The following is a 21,696-nucleotide window of genomic DNA, read 5'->3' as shown; positions in this document are numbered from 1 at the left end:
ACATATTATGTATCCGCTGTAGTTTGTCGTTCAGTTTTCCTATTTTTTTTCCTCACTGAGGTTTTTATAGCATGATCACAAGTCAGACCTTCAGATATTATGGGATGCGCTTGCCAAGTTGTTCATCTTTTTGATATGCAAATGACCGTCATATAGTTGTGCGGTTGTATCAGTACATGCCAGCTGTCTTTTTGTTTCAGATGTAGTCAGGGTGAAAGAAGCAGCTGTATCTCAAGACATGGTTTAAATAATGTAGTAAAAAAAATCTGCATTTTGCAATTTTCCAATGATTTTTGATTTACACATTACAGAGGCTCAGTACATTTAGTCTTTTTACTATAATCATACAGTGGCCACAATTTATCTTTTATTTCCAAAATAGCACCTTGGCATTCACAGACCTGGGATGCTACTTGTAAGCATTTTTTTATTGTATATCATGCAGATCTCTTTAGCTCCTCTTTAAAATATTGGGGCAGATTTACTTACCCGGTCCGTTCGCAATCCAGCGGCGCGTTCTCTGCGCTGGATTCGGGTCCGGCCGGGATTCATCAAGGTAGTTCCTCCGCCGTCCACCAGGTGGCGCTGCTGCGCTAAAAAGCATCTGAACGCACTCAACTTCACCGAGCCGGACCAAGTGACGGTAAGCGCGTCCCAAGCGACACTTTTATTGTTTTAAATGCGGCGGTTTTTCCGAATACGTCGGGTTTTCGCTCGGCCATGCCCCCCGATTTCCGTCGCGTGCATGCCGGCGCCGAATCGACGCAAATCGGAAATATTCGGGTAAGGCGTCGGGAAAACGTGAATCGGGCCCTTAGTAAATGACCCCCATTGTTGTTAAAATAAGGATATACCTATTTACCTTACGGGGTAAAAAAAATCTATGGATATAGGTAATACCAATTGTTTGTCCTCTTCCTGGTAGGGAAAGGAGATAATAGATGATGTCACATCTTGTCAGTAGTGATGTAATGATGGGTCAATGTTATCTATATAGAGGTCATTGTACAGAGAGGAGGAGGAGATAAGCTGTGACATCATCTATTGTCAGTAGTGATGTAATTATGGGTCAGTGTTATCTATATAGAGGTCATTGTACAGGGAGGGGAGGAGATAAGCTGTGACATCATCTGTTGTCAGTAGTGATGTAATGATGGGTCAGTGTTATCTATATAGAGGTCATTGTACAGGGAGGGGGAGGAGATAAGCTGTGACATCATCTGTTGTCAGTAGTGATGTAATGATGGGTCAGTGTTATCTATATAGAGGTCATTGTACAGGGAGGGGGAGGAGATAAGCTGTGACATCATCTGTTGTCAGTAGTGATGTAATGATGGGTCAGTGTTATCTATATAGAGGACATTGTACAGGGAGGGGGAGAAGATAAGCTGTGACATCCTCTATTGTCAGTAGTGATGTAATGATGGGTCAGTGTTATCTATATAGAGGTCATTGTATAAAGAGGAGGAGGAGATAAGCTGTGACATCATCTATTGTCAGTAGTGATGTAATGATGGGTCAGTGTTATCTATATAGAGGTCATTGTACACGGAGGGGGAGGAGATAAGCTGTGACATCATCTATTGTCAGTAGTGATGTAATAATGGGTCAGGGTTATCTATATAGAGGTCATTGTACAGGGAGGATCAGATGAGCTGTGACATCATCTATTGTCAGTAGTGATGTAATGATGGGTCAGTGTTATCTATATAGAGGACATTGTACAGGGAGGGGAGAAGATAAGCTGTGACATCCTCTATTGTCAGTAGTGATGTAATGATGGGTCAGTGTTATCTATATAGAGGTCATTGTACACGGAGGGGAGGATATAAGCTGTGACATCATCTATTGTCAGTAGTGATGTAATGATGGGTCAGTGTTATCTATATAGAGGTCATTGTACAGGGAGGATCAGATGAGCTGTGACATCATCTATTGTCAGTAGTGATGTAATGATGGGTCAGTGTTATCTATATAGAGGTCATTGTACAGGGAGGATCAGATGAGCTGTGACATCATCTATTGTCAGTAGTGATGTAATGATGGGTCAGCGTTATCTATATAGAGGTCATTGTACAGGGAGGGGGAGGAGATAAGCTGTGACATCATCTATTGTCAGTAGTGATGTAATAATGGGTCAGTGTTATCTATATAGAGGTCATTGTATAAAGAGGAGGAGGAGATAAGCTGTGACATCCTCTATTGTCAGTAGTGATGTAATGATGGGTCAGTGTTATCTATATAGAGGTCATTGTACAGGGAGGGGAGGAGATAAGCTGTGACATCATCTATTGTCAGTAGTGATGTAATAATGGGTCAGTGTTATCTATATAGAGGTCATTGTACAGGGAGGGGAGGAGATAAGCTGTGACATCATCTATTGTCAGTAGTGATGTAATGATGGGTCAGTGTTATCTATATAGAGGACATTGTACAGGGAGAGGAGGAGATAAGCTGTGACATCATCTATTGTCAGTAGTGATGTAATTATGGGTCAGTGTTATCTATATAGAGGTCATTGTACAGGGAGGGGAGGAGATAAGCTGTGACATCATCTATTGTCAGTAGTGATGTAATGATGGGTCAGTGTTATCTATATAGAGGACATTGTACAGGGAGGGGAGGAGATAAACTGTGACATAATCTATTGTCAGTAGTGATGTAATAATTATGTCATCTCCTATTGTAATCCTGGCAGTGATGTAATCCTGGCGGTGATTGTACTGCAACCCAACTAATAAAATAAGCAGAGTATTAATTGTTTTTTAAAAGTTAGATCTTCAAAAAATGTCCAAAAAGCTGGTTAAAACAGGTCATTTTTTTATAATACCATTTAATAGTAAAAAAATATCTTCCATCTTATATGTTTTTTTTTTTTTTTAGATCATGCGCAATAATAAAACTGTAAATGTCTGTAACATTAGTAATCATCATTATTTATATGAAAAAAATGATCAATAATCTAATATTAATGCTAATATTACTATGTGTCAAAGGTAATGCCAAATGATTATATATTAGCGGAATCTTTATTACTTATTGTGAAAATATTATTACAGTGTATTAAAAGAGGAACTAAATGCTAATAACCAGAAGTCCGTAGTTGCAGGGGATAACTTTGTGTTATACTTTATTAAAGGAAATTACTTTTTTTTTTTTTTTATCCTTTCTACATTTAGCCGTTTGTCCCACACACTAACGCAGACAGCAGATGGAGAATGAAAATTTGTCTGTTTTCTACCAGAAACTCCACATCTGACCATGGGTAGTGCGTGGTACTGCAACTCTACTGCATTTTCTATACTGGTGAACTGCAGTACTAGGACAAAATTAGGCGTGGTGCTGTTTTTGGGAGAAAGCAGCTATGTTCTTCAACACTCTGACAACCCCTTTAACTCTGTAAGCATTTGGCTCACATTTAGTTCACACTACCATTTAAACCTTTGTTCCTTGCCTTAACCCCTTAACAACCAGGCCCTTTTTCGTTTTTGCGTTTCCATTTTTTACTCCCTGCCTTCAAAATGTCACGACTTTTTTTTTTTTTTCATGTTAAGAGCTGTGTGACGCCTTGTTTTCTGCATAACAAATTGCACTTCATAGTGACATTATTTAATATCCCATGCCGTGTACTGGGAAGCGGGAAATAGTTCAAATTCAGTGAAATTTTTCTTGTGGAAAAGTTTTCTTGTGGACTTGGATTTTACAGCTTTCACTTTGCACCCCAAATGACATGTCTATTTTATTCTTGAGGTCGGTACGATGATGGGGATACCAAATTTATATAGGTTTTATAATGTTTTCATACATTTTTAAAAATTAAAACCTACTGTACAAAAAAAAAAATCTTAATTTTGCCATCTTCTGGCAATAAGAACTTTTTCATACTTCAGTGTACGGAGCTGTGGTTGGTGTAATTTTTTTGCAACTTTTGATGATGTTTTCAATGCTACCATTTTAAGGACTGTACAGCCATCTGATCACTTTTTATAGAAATTTTTATATTTTTCAAAATGGCAAAAAAGTGGCATTTTCAACTTTGGTCGCTATTTTCTGTTCCCTGCAGCTCCCAGTAAGTAATGTCCCGCACAGATCCCAGTATCTAATGCCCCCCACAGTAATTTGCTTCTTCGAACACCGATGGGGGAAAAATGGGGAGACCTGCCTGGACAACAGGACTAGTGTCCTGCTGACCCGGGACATCTGTGCTCTTTCCAAAAGATCAGGGGTACGTGTCCCAGATCTTTTGACCTAGTGACGCCCCTGCAGCTAGCTGTTTACGTAACTTCGGCCCTCCCAGGATGGTGGACACATGGTTATTCAACCACAAATTGATGATCACTCTGGTTTGATTATTATGCCTATTATAATCGGAGACATTTCTTCAAAAATTCTACAAAACATGAGAAACTATTAAATCATTTATGAATCCATATGGAGTGGATCTTTGAGAAGAATTATAACATAACATATTTTTTCACAATTATCATGTCTGTAGTAATGCACACCATTCACCACTGTGGATACATTGTATAGAAGCAATCATTGCTTATCTATGTCTTGTCTTTTTAGGGGTCTGATCAAAAATCAGTTGCAACTGTTTCCTCAAATTTTTCCAGTAACATACCAGGAGTTTACACCGGAAAATGTAAGTGACCTTCATAGAACATACATTACTATAAAAGCTGTTAAAGTTGTTAGTGAGTTGCTACAAGATTTGGCCTGAGGAAGTGAATGTCATAAAATAATAAAGTAGCCACCTGTGTTATCATCTGCTACCTCAGGCCACCACTCTTGCGTATACTGTGTCACTATATCTTTACTTTACACCTCACTGTCTACTCACATGTCCGCTGTAGACAACTACTGGCCTCAGAGGTATGTAGTGCACGACCGCTGAGGCCAGTGATTACATTAGTATAGTGGGCGGGGCTACAGCCTAGTAAATAAAGACTGAAGAGGAGCATCAGAGGTTCTTTTGTTTTCTGCCTTTCAGGTATTTGTACATTGTAATGAGGTCTCTCCTCAGCCATTCCCCTTATAATCCTGGTTGCTCTCCTCTGCACACGGTACAGCTCTACTATATCCTTTTTATACACTGGTGCCCAAAACTGTACACAATATTCCATGTGTGGTCTGACCAGGGATTTGTATAAGGGCAAAACTATGTCTTTATCATGGGAATCTATTCCTCCTTTGATACATCCCATAATTTTATTTGCTTTAGCTGCAGCTGCCTGGCTCTGGTCACTAAAAGTAAGTTTACCATCCACCAATACCCCCAAGTATTTTTCAGATGTAGTTTTACCAAATAATTGACTGTTTAGAATATAAAATTGTACTTTTTGTTTCCTTGGCCCAATTGCATAACTTTACACCAGTTTGAACCTAAGTACACTTACATGTAGCTGTTAGCTGTTAGTTTGTCAACATTAGCCTTTTAATTCATGAGCATATTGTGTTTTATGCATTTTAAAAATATACTAATTAGTCTCTGGGTCTTGTCTGTATACAGTACACCACTGCTTGCTCCATCTACCTGTAATTATACACTCCTCTTGCTGGCAGGGTGAAGATAAGCTCAAGGATCCACTAGCTACATGTAGATTGATGCTTTTCATATTTCCAAAAAAAGTTAATGCATTTTCAACAATAGGGCAAAGCCACCCCTAAATGGTATTACTGGAAAATGCATCTCATCTATCAAAAATGCTCTCACATGGCTCCAGAACAGAAAATCAAACATTTGAATTTGATAGCCTACAAAAGAGCTCTATTGAAGAAACTAAAACCTGCTATATTGTAGAGGACAAAAACGGCTAATGTATGACCTTCCTTTGCTTCTGTGCCTCGCTGTGCGCCCATACAACCACTAACGTCCACATGTGGGGTGTTTTTGTACTCGGGAGAAATTGCATCAGACATTTTAAGATGTGTTTTCTCCTTTTATATATTGGGAATGTGTAAATTTTGGGGCTAAATGAATGTTTCATAGACTGTCAGCTCTTGTGAAAAGGGCCCTCCCTACTATTGTTTGTACTCTGTATTGTCTTATTTTATCTGTACATATCCCCTATAATTTTTAAAGCGCTACAGAATTTGATGTTGCTATATAAGATTTTTATTATAATGTATGACTGACAAAATTGGACCATTTTAAATGTCGCCTCAATTTTGTTTTAATGCTGCGCTCAAAGGGTTGAAAAAATCTGTCTTAAAGCAGTTTTTAATAGTTTGAGGGGTGTGCTTTTGATTTCAGAGTCATTAGAATAAAAGGACATTTTAAAAATTATAAAAACATAAAGTTATAAACGTATAAAGCTACACATGTCAGATTACAAAATAAGAGGCTCGTCCTATTTAAGTCCTGAAGGACTTAAAGTAACACCACTGAGCTGTGTTCTTGCTTCCACAAGTACAGATGTGGGAAAACTTTTAGGACACTGTTTCTCCTTGCTCCTTAACAATCATTCCTTATTTCAGTAAATAGTACATTCAAAATAATTTAAAGAGAAGCTGTCTGCTAGAGAGCTCTGTTGTATCAATTGCCACTTCATGTCATGTGACCAGGCTGATGTCATATTAGGTCCTGTACCTTTTACATTTGCAAAATATACCTCATGTATGTATCAGATTACATGAAACCACAGCATGTCTCTATGGATCAGATACATACATGCGGTAGACGTTGAAGATGTAACTGGGTAAAGGACCTTGGATGACATCAGACTGGTCACATGACAAGCTGAGAATAAGCATGGGACATAGGGGGCAGCAGATGCGACGGGTCGGTCCAGTAGTTAATATATGAAGATGTAAGGGAAACAGATTTTAGCTTAACAAAGGGTGTCATTTAGTTAATAGGGCTCTATGGGAACCTGTCAAAAGCTCTATTTGAGAAAATGTGACAGGTTCTATCTAAATAGTTCATGAACATTGCTAATTATTGTTTGAATTGTCATTTAATTGTGAAACATGCATTCATTTTATCAATATATTTTATAGGCCTTCAGTTGAATTTCACGCTGACTTGGGGAGACCTGCATTACCTTGGCCTTACAGGACTAGAAATTGTAGGGACCGATGGTGAAGCATTTCCTCTAAACATGAATATTATGAAGGCCTCACCACCAGATCTCAGTGTCCTTCCCGATTACCAAGATGACAGCAGAACCTTAGACAAGTATGTTGAGATCACTTTCATATTGTATATATTCTGTGAAGGCATTGGGTTAAGGGTATATGCAAATGAATATCATTTTCTGCATAAAATCCTGCATGCTTTATTTTGTTTCATGATAGATACAGGATTACAGGATTCTTTTTGCAGACAGATTCACACATTCAAGAGAAATATGTGTCAAAAAATTACAAGCTATTTTAATCTACCATCAAAATATCTGATGGTTGACTGCACAAATTTACTTGGCCGATACATTTTCTAGTATCAGGAACAGATTTGTTTTCTAGTGTCCAAAAACTGCAGGACGTGCCTAAAAAGAACATATAAAATATGCTAATGAGACAGGGGGGCTCCGGCCTATGTCATTGCAGCGCCTCTTGGCTTGGACGACTAAATATGCAGGCCCCCACTCTCTAAAGATGAGCCTGGCTCCACCCGCTGGTGACGTCACCGGCTGTGTGCAGATCAGTCGGCAGAACCAGGGCCCCAGTGGGGGGCCTGCATATTTAATTAGTCTTTAGAGCCAAGAGTCGCTGTGGTTAAATTAGCATATTTTTACATGTTCTTTTTCAGGCACCTCCTGCAGTTCCTGGAGATTAGAAAACCTCTTCCTGATACACGAAAATGCATTGCCCATTTCTACCATAAGAAATTCTGATGGTAGATGTATTTAACCATATTTTATGCTTTTACAATAAAATTGTCACTGTTATTTGGAAGATCACCTTAATACATTTTTCCTGTCTGACTAATTGATGGCTCCTGTTTGAAGGGGACCTGTCCTTGGATACGACTGCTGCTGCTGAAGTGTCAACACAAAAAAATGTACAGGCAGTCCCCTACTTAAGAACACTAGACTTACATACGACCCATAGTTACAAACGGACCTCTGGATATTGGTAATTTATTGTACTTTAGTCCTAGGCTACAATGATCAGCTGAAACAGTTATCAAATGTGTCTGTAATGAAGATTTAGTGTTAATATTGATTCTTATGACAACCAAACATTTTTAAAATCCAATTGTCACAGAGACCAAAAAAGTTCTGGTTGGGATTACAATGATAAAATATACAGTTCCGACTTACATACAAACTCAACTTAAGAACAAACCTACAGACCCTATCTTATATGTAACCCGGGGACTGCCTGTAATCTGTTTTTGTAAATGAATAGGCCGGGAGTTACTGCATGTCCCACATTTGTCCTGCGGTAATGAACTCTGAGTCCAGGTAGTCAGGCAGAGCTCATTAGCGCATGTGTGGCCAATGCTTTTAGGGTTCAGGGGTGGTCTTATCCAAGGACAGATATCTCATTCTAAGGGAAAACATGGCTACATTTATTTAACACAGTTAAGTTTTACATACAGAGGAACTTAGTTAAATGTGAATGCCCACATGGGTATACCCTTTAAATCTGATGATCTGACATGTGGAATAATCCTGTATCTGCGGCAGCCTATTAAAGGCTTTGGGGCACATTTACTTAGGCTTTGCGCCGCTTTGTGACACACTTTTTTCGTACTGTGCCTTATCTGCAATAGGAAAATGGCTTGCACAGGTATTTAAGTAGCGGGTGCATTGCAATTGTGTCACACACAACCCTTTTTTGGCGCAGCTGCTCTGGCAGTCCATGCAAAACAATTTAGGGCGCGTGCCATCCGGCAATTCAAATTATTTGCATTTAACTTTCAAATTGTGTTGCAAGCCCTAGCCCTAACATGCACCACAAAAAAGATATTGGGCGCACAAACACAATGCATTGGAGGCGGACAATACACTTTCTCTGAACTCCAGCGGATGGTTAAGTAAATGTGCTCCATTCTGTTTATGATCGTTCCTCACATCTGAGAACATATCCACTTTTATGTTTCTGTAAAAGCTTTGGAGGTGGTAATGGTGCACTATACGATACATACATTTCCAATAGCTTCATTTTCAGTAGTATTTCCGTGCTTTTTATTTTCTAGGCTCATTGATGGTGTGAATATCACCAGTGAAGATTCTCACATGTGGCTTATCCCATTTACCTGTGGAGAAAATCACACAATCACTATCAATTTTGATAAAGCTGAAGCCGTTGCCGGACTGAGGTTTTGGAATTACAATAAATCTCCTGAAGACACATACAGAGGGGTAATGCTTTTTGGATTTTGCTTTGTAAATTAATATTGTATTGTGGACACAGGGAATAGACTGTTATGACAAACTGAACTCTACTTTCCATAACTCCTCGCAAACCGCAGAAAATGCACCTAGAGCGAGAAGACGTGAGCCCCGCTAATAGTTACTTTTTTCATTCTCTTTTCGGTTGTTTGGCTGTTTTTTTAAATTTAATTTCTTTTACTTGCTGCTTTTTATATTGGTGGAATAGCCTGTGGATAATGGTGTCATGTAGCTCATAGTCAGGACTACAAGTTTTAAAAATTATAAAGAGGATATTTGTCTTTTAAACATAGGCTTTACATTGAAAGGGTTGTCTACTTATAGCAAATAACGAATAATGTTTGTGTAACAAATTATTACATTTCCCAACCTACTTTCTATATCAATTCTTCATATTTTTTGTATATCTCTGCTTGCTGTCATTTAACAGGAAGCTTTATTGTTTACTTCCTTTAGATAAACACCGATCCATGGTCATGTGTTGTTACACAGTAGCAGTATTCGTTGTATCACACACTGGACCACATTTACTAAAGCCCCTGTGCAAGTTTTCTGTCGGACTTTTCACATTCTTTTATGTGCAAACTTCTTGTACTTATATGTGGAGCTGACACTTCTGAAATACGTGTCGCACGCAAATCATATGTGTCGCGACTGCACTATACCCGACACGGCAGAAATTTCTGCTCATAAATGGCTGTTCTGGTGCTCAGTCGGACTGTCCAACAGAAGTGTGTTGCACTCCCTATGTTAAAGGTGCAACAACAAAAAAAAGTTGGTGTGCTGCACGGAGCAGTGCAGGGAGTGCCAGGTTCATGCAGTGTTACACTGTTTTTGATAAATGTGTGTTATAATGAGCCATGCACCTGACCATACACCGTTGTAACAGGAAGTAAACCATGAATCTTCCTATTCCATGACCGTAAGCTGGGATCAAGAAAACTTTGAAGAATTGATGCAGAAAGCATATTGGAAAATTATTGGAAAATTAGCTGTCTCCATACACATGTAAAGTACCCTGGAGGGTCTGAAATAATGGGGAAAAAAATGTACATTTAGAAAAAAAAATGTAAAAAAGGAAAAGTTTAAATCACCCTCCTTTCCCTAGATCACGTATAAAAAGAACTATAAACAGTAAAAATCATAAAATGTAAAATATGAAAACATATATTCCTGCCCGTGAACACCGTAATGGAAAATAGCGCACAAGGCTCCGGGCTACTTTCCTATAGGTGACAGAATCGAGTTTCCGATAATAAAGAGTTCCAGTATTATCTCAAAATTCTATTGCCGGCATAAATAAGACTCATGAGACCTTGAGGACTGAAAAACCCAGGTTACACCAATTAGACTTGTTGAAGGAAGTAGTCCAGTCCTGAAACAGGTTGTCCCATACTACTGTATATTACAAATTAAAGACCCTTCCTTTGAGCAGTGCTGTTTGTAAAGCCTTTTTTTGATATTGTGACGGTATAAATACTGTATCAGGAGAGCAGAGACTTGGAGAAAGGAGCAGCAGGGGAAGCACCAAATATCATCCAGGATCACATTATGGGGATAATATGGGCATAGGACAGGGATCATCCAGCTTTTTCTAGCCCCAGATACAGATACACAGAGCAAGCTTCTGTATAAGGAATATAATACAGATATATTTCACTCTACCAATGTTCAAAATGCTTTTATTCTTGTATTATTTTTTGTGTCACTGTTTAGTCCGATTAAGGCAATTTATAACACAAAAACGTCATTAATATTTGTTTAAAATGGTGAACTCATGGTCCATTACTATCGGGCTCTTGACAAGGTAAAGACTCAGCAGCTGTAAAGAGGTCCTGTTCTGACCCGATCAGCTTTCTGACTGCTCATTGTCTCTAACGCCCTGCAGCGATTGCCAGGACCCTACACCCCGCATCATTTGTATTCACTACATTACATCATAAACTGTAAGGGCTTTGTTTTATCTACTTATTATTGTGGCGGTGACAGAGTGACAGCCAGATGGCAATACCCCCAATACTTTCATGTCTACTTAACTAATTATGCGATTGCAGCTGTATTTCTCATTTTAAATCGGATCAGTTTTGCAGTAAATATTTAAATATACCACAATTATTTATTTTAAGAGAGTGTTGGTTGTTTGAAGTATTATCAACATTTTGCTACTTATTTCATAGCATATGATATGATAATAGGATCATACTGGTCATAATGGTTGAATAAAGACCCATCCATCAAGTTTAATTTATAATCCTTAAGTGTTTATACAGAGGAAGGCAAATAACTCTATATGGTAGATGCCAATTGGTCCATAATATGAGCTTTCCTTTCTAATTCTAAATATGGCAATGAGAATAAAACCGTATGGAGTATCTGTAGAGTTTTTTTTTCCCCACCAATCAATAGCTCTTCGAATGCAAAACAACTTTGCCTATTATCTTTGTTTCCTAAATCCAGCAGTTTCTTTGCTATACCCCTCAGATTATCTAAGTGCTGCATTTTCTGCTTCCTCTGCCTGTGCTGACAAGCCCTGGAGTCCGTAGTATAATCAAACTCTACCGACTACTGGGAGGGGCTGCTGCTCCCTGCTCACAGAGGAGGAGGTCATGGGACAGCGCTTTCTCTGTGTATGTAGCAGAGCTGGATGCAGATACAGATGTCTCCTGCACAGAATAGAGAGGTACAAGATCTCCCCTGTTCTCCATGGAGTCCCTCCATCCATGTCTGTGATTCTACAGAACTGTCTCTCTCTGCACCTCCTCTCTCTCTCTGTGGGGACCTTATACTCATTTTCAGTTTTGTGCAGATAAGCTACTAACGTTTAGTGCTCACACAGCACAGGCTATACATTTCATGTAACTGGTTTACATGGATTTCTTCCACTTATTACATGTTTCCTTCTCCTCCTGTATTTGCACTGTACAGTGTTCAGTGGATTTACTTGTAGGAAACTTATTGGATTTAGTGCTAAATTACTTTGAGAGGGAGCACAAGGCATCCTGGTGGTACATTTCCTATTAGCGGTAATCGAATCACCTGCTGGTGATATCTATTTTTTTTAGAATTTTCATATGGAACTATGGCATTAACTAATTTTTTCCAATGGGATAATTTAGGAAGGCGTGTATCTATCCACCTCATGGTGCCATAAAACGTGTCTGACCGAGAAAGATCCTCATGTAGGGAGGACACCGCTCTTTATCTAGCACACCAAATAGGCGAATTGCAGGGAAAAAGCCTTTACGGAAATCCACATTATCAAATAATATGGAAATACCTTCTGTCTAAAACACTTGCGAAGATGGACATTCCCACATCATATGCCAAAACTAGTATCTGGAATGCAGCCCATTTTAAACAGGTGCAGGGGAGGGAGATATCATTGGTGAATGATACAATAGTATGAGTTTATGATTAATAGCAGGTGACATGTGATTGAATCCGTGTTTAGGTATTTGAGAGTTGTATTTGGTCTTTGAGGATTCAGGACCTGTTAAGAATAAGTGTAGGTCGTTGGCATCAGGGCCGCCGCCAGCACTGTGCATACACTGGCATCTTTTCCTGTGTGGTCCACAACACACCTCTTCTTTATTCAGTAGGTCGGTATGATCACTGAGATGCCAAATTTATATTGTTTTTATTATGTTTTAGTTTAAAAAAAAAAAATTATAATCTTTTGTCGAAAAAAATAAATATTTAGTTTTGCTATATTCTAGAATAAAGAAATTTAAGACCAGCACTACTGAAAGTAAATAAGAAATCCTTCGACGTGCCACAAAAAGTCACATGCAATAACATGTCATGTATTAAAGCAAATCTACTATGTGCTTTTATGCCTTATGCACCAAACTTACCTTGACAATGCTGTAGCTACACTGATGCAGAAACCTATTTTGTTTAATCCCTGACAAATTATGATAATGAGGCTTTCTCCCTCCTATGGCTGTACCGGCTCTTCTCCTCAACCTAATTATGCATTGCTTCAGCCTTGTCCCAGCCAGCATAACCCGAGAATACGTCATCACTGTGTTGTCCCTGACATTAAGAGTTCCAGTTCCTCCATGTTGTTTGTGAGGCTTCTGGCATTAGTGTACATACACTTTTCATGGTGTTACCTATCCCTATTCCTTTGGTTCTTATTCTCTGATCTTATCTGATCTTATCCCATGCCCTTTTCCTCCCCCATGTACCATGACTCTTCCCAGCTCTCTATCTACACTGCCTTCTTGTCCTGTAGTGCAGTTGCCCTCCCTTAGGTCTCTAGTTTAAACACTCCTCCAACCTTCTAGCCATTTTCCCCCCAAAATAGCTGCACCCTCCCCATTGAGATGTAGCCCGTCCATACTGTTTTGAGAAACTTATTGAGAAACTATTTACCTCCCTAATCTCCTGCGGCCTTTCTCGTGTGGCCCGTAGTACAGGTAGTATTTCAGAGAAGGCTACCTTTTGAGGTCCTTGCCCTGAGCTTGCCTAGCCATGACTGCTGGATCCTCACCAGCCCCTCCCAGTAATCGGTTACCCGATTCGCAACATGCCAAACCCAAGCACCCAAGAGAAAAAAAAAGCCAAAAAACACATTGTTCGATATGCACAGTCTTTGTGACAGATTGCCCTGTCTGTTCCCCTAATAATGGAATCTCCAACTACCAGCACCTGTCTGACCTTGCCTGTGCTCCCATTAGCCTTCTTACTGGAGCAGACAGTCCCCTGGTTGCTCGAGGCCATGTCATGCTGCATCATTGCTACCCCTGAGCTGGCAAACTTATTGAGGTGCACCAGATCAGGACTAGACTCCCTGCAACTCTTCCCTCTACCCCGCCTTCTACATGTTACCCTACTAGCTGCCCCCTCACTCTGCACCTCCATACTTCCCTTCCCACACCCATCTTCCCCAGAGAGTGTGTGCTTCAGGAGCAGCAAACTTCACTCCATATTGTCAATTACCCGCAACCTTGAAACTTACTCATTTAGATCCTGAAGCTGGGCTTCCAGATGAGCACCTGTCGGCTACGGGTGAATGGAGAGGGCTTACGGGCTAAGCAAACACTTACCGGTAACACCCACAATCACATGTAATAACCGGCGACGGCTTTAAAAAGATCTTGGTGAAGATTGTTGCTTCCCATGATGTCATCGGGGCATGGCGATAGGTTGCCATGACATCCACTGGTCTTCCAAAAACCTGAGGCTGTCTCGTTTTAACCTATTCATTACAATGTGTGATTCACACTTTGTAATGAATGAAGAGGAAAACCCCACTCTAGTATGGCAGTATATGGTAGGATCAATCAGACAACCTAGGGTTAAAGTACCCTAGGGGGGTCTGAAAATTAGTTAAAAAAAAAACAAAAAAAAGTAAAATAAAAAACCTAAAAATTCAAATCGCCCTCCTATCCCTATAATATAAATATAAATAAACCGTAAAAATCCTAAACATGTTTGGCATCGCCGCATCCTAAAATGTCCGATCTATCAAAATATTAATATGGTTTTTCACTGCGTTTATCCCCTTTACTTAAAAGAGTGCCGAAAGTTGAAAAAGGCATTTTTTTGCTATTTTGAAAAACATAAAAAAAAATCTATAAAAAGTGATCAAAAGGCTGTATAGTTCTAAAAATAGAAGCATTGAAAAAGTCATAAAAAGTCACAAAAATGACACCACCCAAGTATGAAAAAGTTATTAGCGCCAAAAGATAGCAAATAAAAAAAATTTTGTACAGGAGGTTTTAATTTTTGTAAATATATGAAAACATTATAAAACATATAGAAATTTGGTAACCCCGTGATTGCAAAGAATAAAGTAGCCCTGTCATTTGGGGCGCACAGTGAAAGCTGTAAAATCCAAGCCCACAAGAAAACGGTGGAACTTTTTTTTTCACCGGTTTTACTGCATTCGGAATTTTTTCCCTGCATCCCATCATGGAATATTAAATACCGTCACTATGAAGTGCAATTTGTTACGTAGAAAACAAGCCATCACGGAGCTCTTTACATGGAAAAATTTTAAAAAGTTATAGATTTTTGAAGGGGGCAAGAAAAATGAAAACGCAAAAAAAGGGCCTCGGCTAAATAGGTTAGATTCTAAAATAAGCTCTGGCTTTCATTGCAACAACATCTGGCTGCAAAACCACCAGACAAACTGCCTACAGAAGTATATAAAGCTAATTGGATAGCCACACCCCACTATTAATTTTGCAGCACCTTTGCTATCCTCTCTAGTTAAGTAAAGGTAAATGTCTCAGACATCTAACGCATTGCAACAGCTGAATAGAGATTTGCCTGATTAAAAATCTGTTAACACTTGTGTTTACAAAAATGTTAACACTTGAGTTAACTCTTGCATTAACATTGTGTTAACTATGTGTTAATGTAATTTTAATGCATGTGTTAACATTCCATGAACGGTTGCATTTACGGTTGCTCTTATTTTCCTGAATAATAGAAATGTCTATGTTTTGCTATGTTGTACAGTTTGGTTGTAGTCCAGGGTTACTTTTATGTGCCTGGCAGGTATACTCTCCCGGGAGTACAGGCTTCTCTTCAGAAATACTCTTGTCAGAGAGGTTTCTCACAGACAATAACCAATTGTTTCCAAATGATCAGTTACCTTCAAATACATCATTGTAATATTCTGGCGGTCATTGTCTGATTTCATGCCCGGTAAGACACTTCATAGTTATATGGTAACACTGAGAAATGAATTATGGATTTCAGGTAGATGAGAATACTCGTGTCTGTTCATCCTTGTGTGTAATAATAAAATAATAATAATAATAATAATAAAGGACAAAACAGTCAGAAAGTTAATCGGGCATATATACTTACTTACTAAGGCATATATACTTACCACTTACTTTTACATATATACTTTAAATACTGTTTGTGAAATTAAAGGTTGTTGTTTTTTTTTGCGGGAGGCTACATTAATGCCCTGCCCTGAGTCGACGATCACCAAGAAAACCCATCATCCTTAGAAATAAGTGCTCTACTACTTCAGTATCCGCAGCACTTTCATTTATGGTAATTTTCCAATTCAAACGCGTTGCTATTGAATGCAGCAATGTCACAATTAGGTTTTAGTAAATCTATTTTAAAATATGAAAACTTCCCTACTTCAACACAAACGGTCTGCCACTGACTGACTTCCCTAGTCATGCACTGTGTGTATTGATGCCAACACTGAGGTCTTTGATTGATCCAGGGCAACTATAAAAGGAAACTCCAAATCTGTTGCAGCTATCAATGGAGGAACTGCAGGGGAACAGATAGTTTAAGAGTAAAGTTACTGACAAAAATAGTTTTGGCGCAGCTAGGGAGAGCCTTTGAAAACTATTACAATGATGCCTGTATCATGCTGCTGAATTCTTCCTAGCCTTCAATACATCCTGGTATATCTATAATCCCTTCTTATAAAATCATATTTGGCTATTCCTGAAGTGGGCGGCACTATCCAGCTAAGGGCACTGCGGCTAGAGCACAGAGGACCTAAAGCGCATTTGGCGGACCTAAAGATGTACTTGAAATATGGCCTTTTTTCTATTCGGCCAAACGCATAGCTGCTTAAAGGGGATGGCCAGTTTACCTCATGTATTTTGTAATGTGTGTATAATTGTAGGGGCAGGATATTAGGTAATTTACGATTATAAAAATCTGTTAAACATTCGGCTCTGCTTTCTTGATATGTGAAGAGAATCCTCCTGTCTTTTACCTCATCAGCCAAACATTCCTGACCATAAAATGGCCGCAGATGGAGGGTCATGTGATCTCTATCTGTCCATGGACACTCGCCCTGCCAGGACTTTGATCTTATATTCATGATTACTATCATAAGGTTCTAGCAGGGCGATTCGTCATGGACAGGTAGAAATCACATAATCCTCCTTCTACGGCCATTTTATGGACAGGAATGTTTGACTGATGAGGTAAAAGACAGGAGGCTTCACTTTACATATAAAGAAAGCAGAGCAGAATTATTAATAGATGTATATTGTTAACTTGCCTAACATCCTGCCACTTACACTTACACACACATTACAAAAAACATGAGGTAAAGTGTCTCTTTAACCCCTTCACCCTCCCCTTCAGGTGCGAGGGTTGTATGAAGAGGGCTCACGGCTGAGCCCTCTTCATATAGAAGTGGGGTTTGCTGCATATTGCATATGCAAAATGCATTAACCCTTCCAATGCCTCCGGCGGCATTTAAAAGGCGGCAGCACATGTGGGCCGCCATCTTGGTTCCGATAGTTTCACCCCTGAACGTCATCGCGGGGTGGCGATCGGTTGCCATGACAGCCTCAGGTATTCGGCATATGGTTTTTGCAGATTTGTTACAATGAGCCAGTGGCCAGTACTGTGGTATTTGTGTATATGGTAGGAACAATCAGACTATCTAGGGTTAATGTGCCCTAGAAGGTCTAAGAAATCAGGGGAAAAAAAAAGTTTAAAAAAAAATTTCAAATGTAAAAACCCTAAAAGATCAAATCACCACCCTTTCCCTAGAACTGATATAAAACTTAACCCCTTTGTGTCTGAGCCATTTTAGACCTTTAGGACCAGACCTGATTTTTTAAATTTGCCCTGTGTCATTATAGGAGGTTATAACTTCGCGACGCTTTAACATATCCAGGGGATTTTGAGATTGTTTTACCGTCACACATTGTACTTCAAAGTAATAGAAAAATTTTGATGATGTCTTTTGTGTTTAGTTATGAAAAAAATTGAACTTTGAAAATGAAAAATGTTCAGAAATTTTTGCCAAAGTTCAAAATTTTCTGCTTTTCAGGGAGATAGTCATAGCACCCAAGTAACTTTATAACTAACATTTCCCGAATGTCTGCTTTATATCGGCATAGGGTTTTATGCATCCTCTCTCTTTTCTAGGTTGCTAGGACGTTCAGAATTTTGGGTGCAATTTTTCAAATTTTTATGAAAATCGCCAAAACCCTTATTTAGAGGCACATGCTCAGCTTTAACTGACTTTGAGAGGCCTAAACAGCAGTAAAACCCCATAAATCATGCCATTTTAGAAACTACACCCCTCAATGTGTAAAATATCAACTTTAAGAAGTGTATTAACCCTTTAGATGCTTCACATGGATTAAAACAATATGAAGGTGTAATTTACAAGCTGTAATTTTTTTAGACAATATAGTAATTTTGGCCAAAAATTAAACCGTTACAAAGTATTAAATGACAAAAAACTCCACAAAGTTTGATACCCAATTTCTCCCGAGTATAAGGATGCCCCATATGTGCTGGTGACTGCTGTATGGGCGCACGGCCGGGCATAGAAGGGAAGGAGGCGCCATTCAGAGCAGATCTGCATGTCACATTTTACAGGCTATAAAATGTTTATTTTTTTTGTAATTTGGACATATGGGAGATTTTTTTTTTTTGTGGATGAAATCCACTTTTCAGGGACATCATTTACAAGGGGGGGGGGGGGGGCTCAATAGCCAATAATCAGATTTTATTAACTCTTTCTTGATGGTGGTTAAAAAAATCATTAATTCTTGTTAATGGTTTTTAGCTTTTTTTTTTCGCTGGACGTTCACCATACCATAAAATTTATGTGTTATCTTTATTCTACGGGTCATCACGATTACGGGAATACCCCATTTATATGGCTTTTTTATGGTTAACTTGTTTTGCAGAATATAGAACTAATTTTGTGAGAAATTTGCTTGTTTTTGTATCGCCATGTAACAATGGGCAGAACATTTATATATTTTTGAGAAGAGAGCCCGAAGAGACGTTTAGGAAGGCGCTTGGTGCAATCAGCAAACACAGAGTTCCAGGGCTTGAAGGAATCTCTTTTTTATTTCTACTTTAAAAGTAGGTGATAAAATAAAAGTATACAAACGTAATAAAATACAATGAAATAAAATGCGACGCGTTTCAGCCCCGATCTGGGGCTTTCATCAGGCATGGTGTGGGGTGACATCAAACGGTCTTATATCTTGCCCTGTTAGGGAGAACGACCCGGAAGTGATCGTGGTCACGTGACTTACCGACTTACCCCGGTAAGTCACGTGACCACGATCACTTCCGGGTCGTTCTCCCTAACAGGGCAAGATATAAGACCGTTTGATGTCACCCCACACCATGCCTGATGAAAGCCCCAGATCGGGGCTGAAACGCGTCGCATTTTATTTCATTGTATTTTATTACGTTTGTATACTTTTATTTTATCACCTACTTTTAAAGTAGAAATAAAAAAGAGATTCCTTCAAGCCCTGGAACTCTGTGTTTGCTGATTGCACCAAGCGCCTTCCTAAACGTCTCTTCGGGCTCTCTTCTCATTTCCACATCGTCCCGGGGTCCTGGTCCTCGGTGAACGTGGCATCCAAGGAGCGGCAGCTGCTGGTAGCAACTTTTCTATATGCCCATACCACCCTCCACAAGGTGAGAGTTTGGCCTTACTCTTCTCCATCTATATTTTACGGTATCACACGACAGCTGCGCTTTTTTTTCTCTTCCTCTGCATCTTCTCTTTACCATTCGTTGGGACTTGGAGCTTTGCCCCACAGTCCCTCGATCCCAGGTTTCTACTGCATTTATATATTTTTGTTTACAGAGCTGGTTTATAGCTTATTTTTTGCGGGACAAGCTGTACTTATTCTTGGTATCATGTCGGGGTAAATTTTACTTTTTGATTACTTTTTATGCGCTTTTGATGAGGTCAGATGTGAAAATTTCATAATTTTTGCAAGTTTTTTTGTGTTTTTTTTTTACGCCGTTCACCGTACGGGTTCAGTGACGATTTTATTTTATTGTACGGGTTGTAACGGACGTTGTGATGCCCAATATGTTGTGTGGTGATTTTCACTTTTTTATGTTTTATTGTATTATTGCATGGGATGGGACTTCAAGGGACTTTAACTCTTTTTTAATAATTTTTTTAAATTGCACTTTGTTTTTTTTTAACTTTTTTTTACTGTTTTATTTTGTCCCAGGGTGGGACATGAACAAGTGATCGTTTGATCACTTGTTCATTGTAATATACTGCAATACTAATGTATGCATTTTGCATAGGCTGACATCAGCACTGTTAGGATCGTGCTTACAGCACGATCCTAACAGGCTTCTAGTAAAGGCAACCCTGGGGTCCTTATCGGGCTTCAGGGTTGCCATTGCAATGATCGGCATGGGTGCCGATCATCGCGGCGATTCACTATAGACGCTGCGGTCACAATGACCGCTGCGTCTATAGGGTTAAACAGCCAGGATCGCGATGGTCGCGATCCTGGCTGTTACTGTGGGATCCCGGCGATCGCCCGGGCTCAGCTTCTGAGCCCGGGTGATCGCCATGACGTGATACTACGTCAAGGTGCGGGAACGACCCGCATCCTATGACGTAGTATCACGTCAGGGTGTGCAAAGGGGTTAATAGACAGTAAAAATCTGAAACTCATTAGGTATCGCCGCCTCTCAAAGTGCCCGATCTATCAAAATATAAAAAAGCCCTCACACAGCTCTGAACACGAAAAATAAAAAAGTTAATTTTTTTTTTTTAAGTTGGAGAGCGAGAAATGAGTGAAAAAAACCCTCCATCCTTAAGGGGTTAAATAAACTTTGAGATGGACAACCCTTACCTCCTACTGTAGTTGCAGAACATCATCAGACGCTGCTTGTTTCAATATGTGGCTCCATAATCCAACAAATATGTGTAATGTATGCAAAAACAATATTTGCTAGCTGGTTATTTCACACGTGTGTATCTATTAGAATCAACATCTGCTCCATAACTAGACTGCAGTGAGAACAGCACCAGAGTTATGGGATATCTGTGCTGTGGATTCTCCTCTTTGTTATTTTCTTTTACTTTTATGCTTATTACTCATGATTGCTCAGCTGCACTTTTACTACTCTGTTCATAATGTTCTATGCTAATGGATTCTGCCCTTTAAAACCTGAATTGAATGAAAACAATGTTTATATGAGAAGTAAATGTAGGGTCCTATAGGAATAGGGACTTTACTTAGGTAAGTATTATTTCTCATGCTCTTCTATGGTATGATGAGAAGAGGCTCTCTTGGTCAGACCAGGTTGGCATGTTGGTCAGCGACACATTGTAAGTGCATCAGAAGAAATTTAACCTGAACACCTATAATTGCACATGTGTTTCCTCCAATGCACACATAATGGGGCAGATTTACTTACCTGGTCTCATCGCAATCCCATGGTGCGTTGTCCGACGTGGATTCGGGTCCGGCGCAATTCGCTAACGTCATGAATCCAAGTCTCTGCTGCGCCGAGGTCCGCCGGAGTTCACCTGCTTCTTCTCAGTGCATGTGAGTGCTTGATCTTGCAACACAAATCCTTTTTTAAATTCCGCCGTTTGTCTGAATCC

The 21,696-nt window shown here is 39.4% G+C and overlaps 1 protein-coding gene across 3 annotated transcripts in view; it reads left to right on the top strand.

Annotated features, from left to right (window-relative positions):
- Positions 1-21,696, top strand: part of KATNIP (katanin interacting protein) — a 110,637-nt gene that overhangs the window by 48,735 nt on the left and 40,206 nt on the right. For all 3 annotated transcript variants that reach the window (XM_072120797.1, XM_072120796.1, XM_072120795.1), the window contains exons 18-20: positions 4,570-4,645; positions 7,003-7,180; positions 9,149-9,314. In XM_072120797.1, the coding sequence (XP_071976898.1) occupies positions 4,570-4,645; positions 7,003-7,180; positions 9,149-9,314 (420 nt within the window). The remainder of the gene's footprint in view (positions 1-4,569; positions 4,646-7,002; positions 7,181-9,148; positions 9,315-21,696) is intronic.

Source organism: Engystomops pustulosus, chromosome 8 (genome assembly GCF_040894005.1).
Source record: "Engystomops pustulosus chromosome 8, aEngPut4.maternal, whole genome shotgun sequence".
Taxonomy (NCBI): domain Eukaryota; kingdom Metazoa; phylum Chordata; class Amphibia; order Anura; family Leptodactylidae; genus Engystomops; species Engystomops pustulosus.
This window is presented reverse-complemented; position numbering and strand designations above follow the sequence as displayed.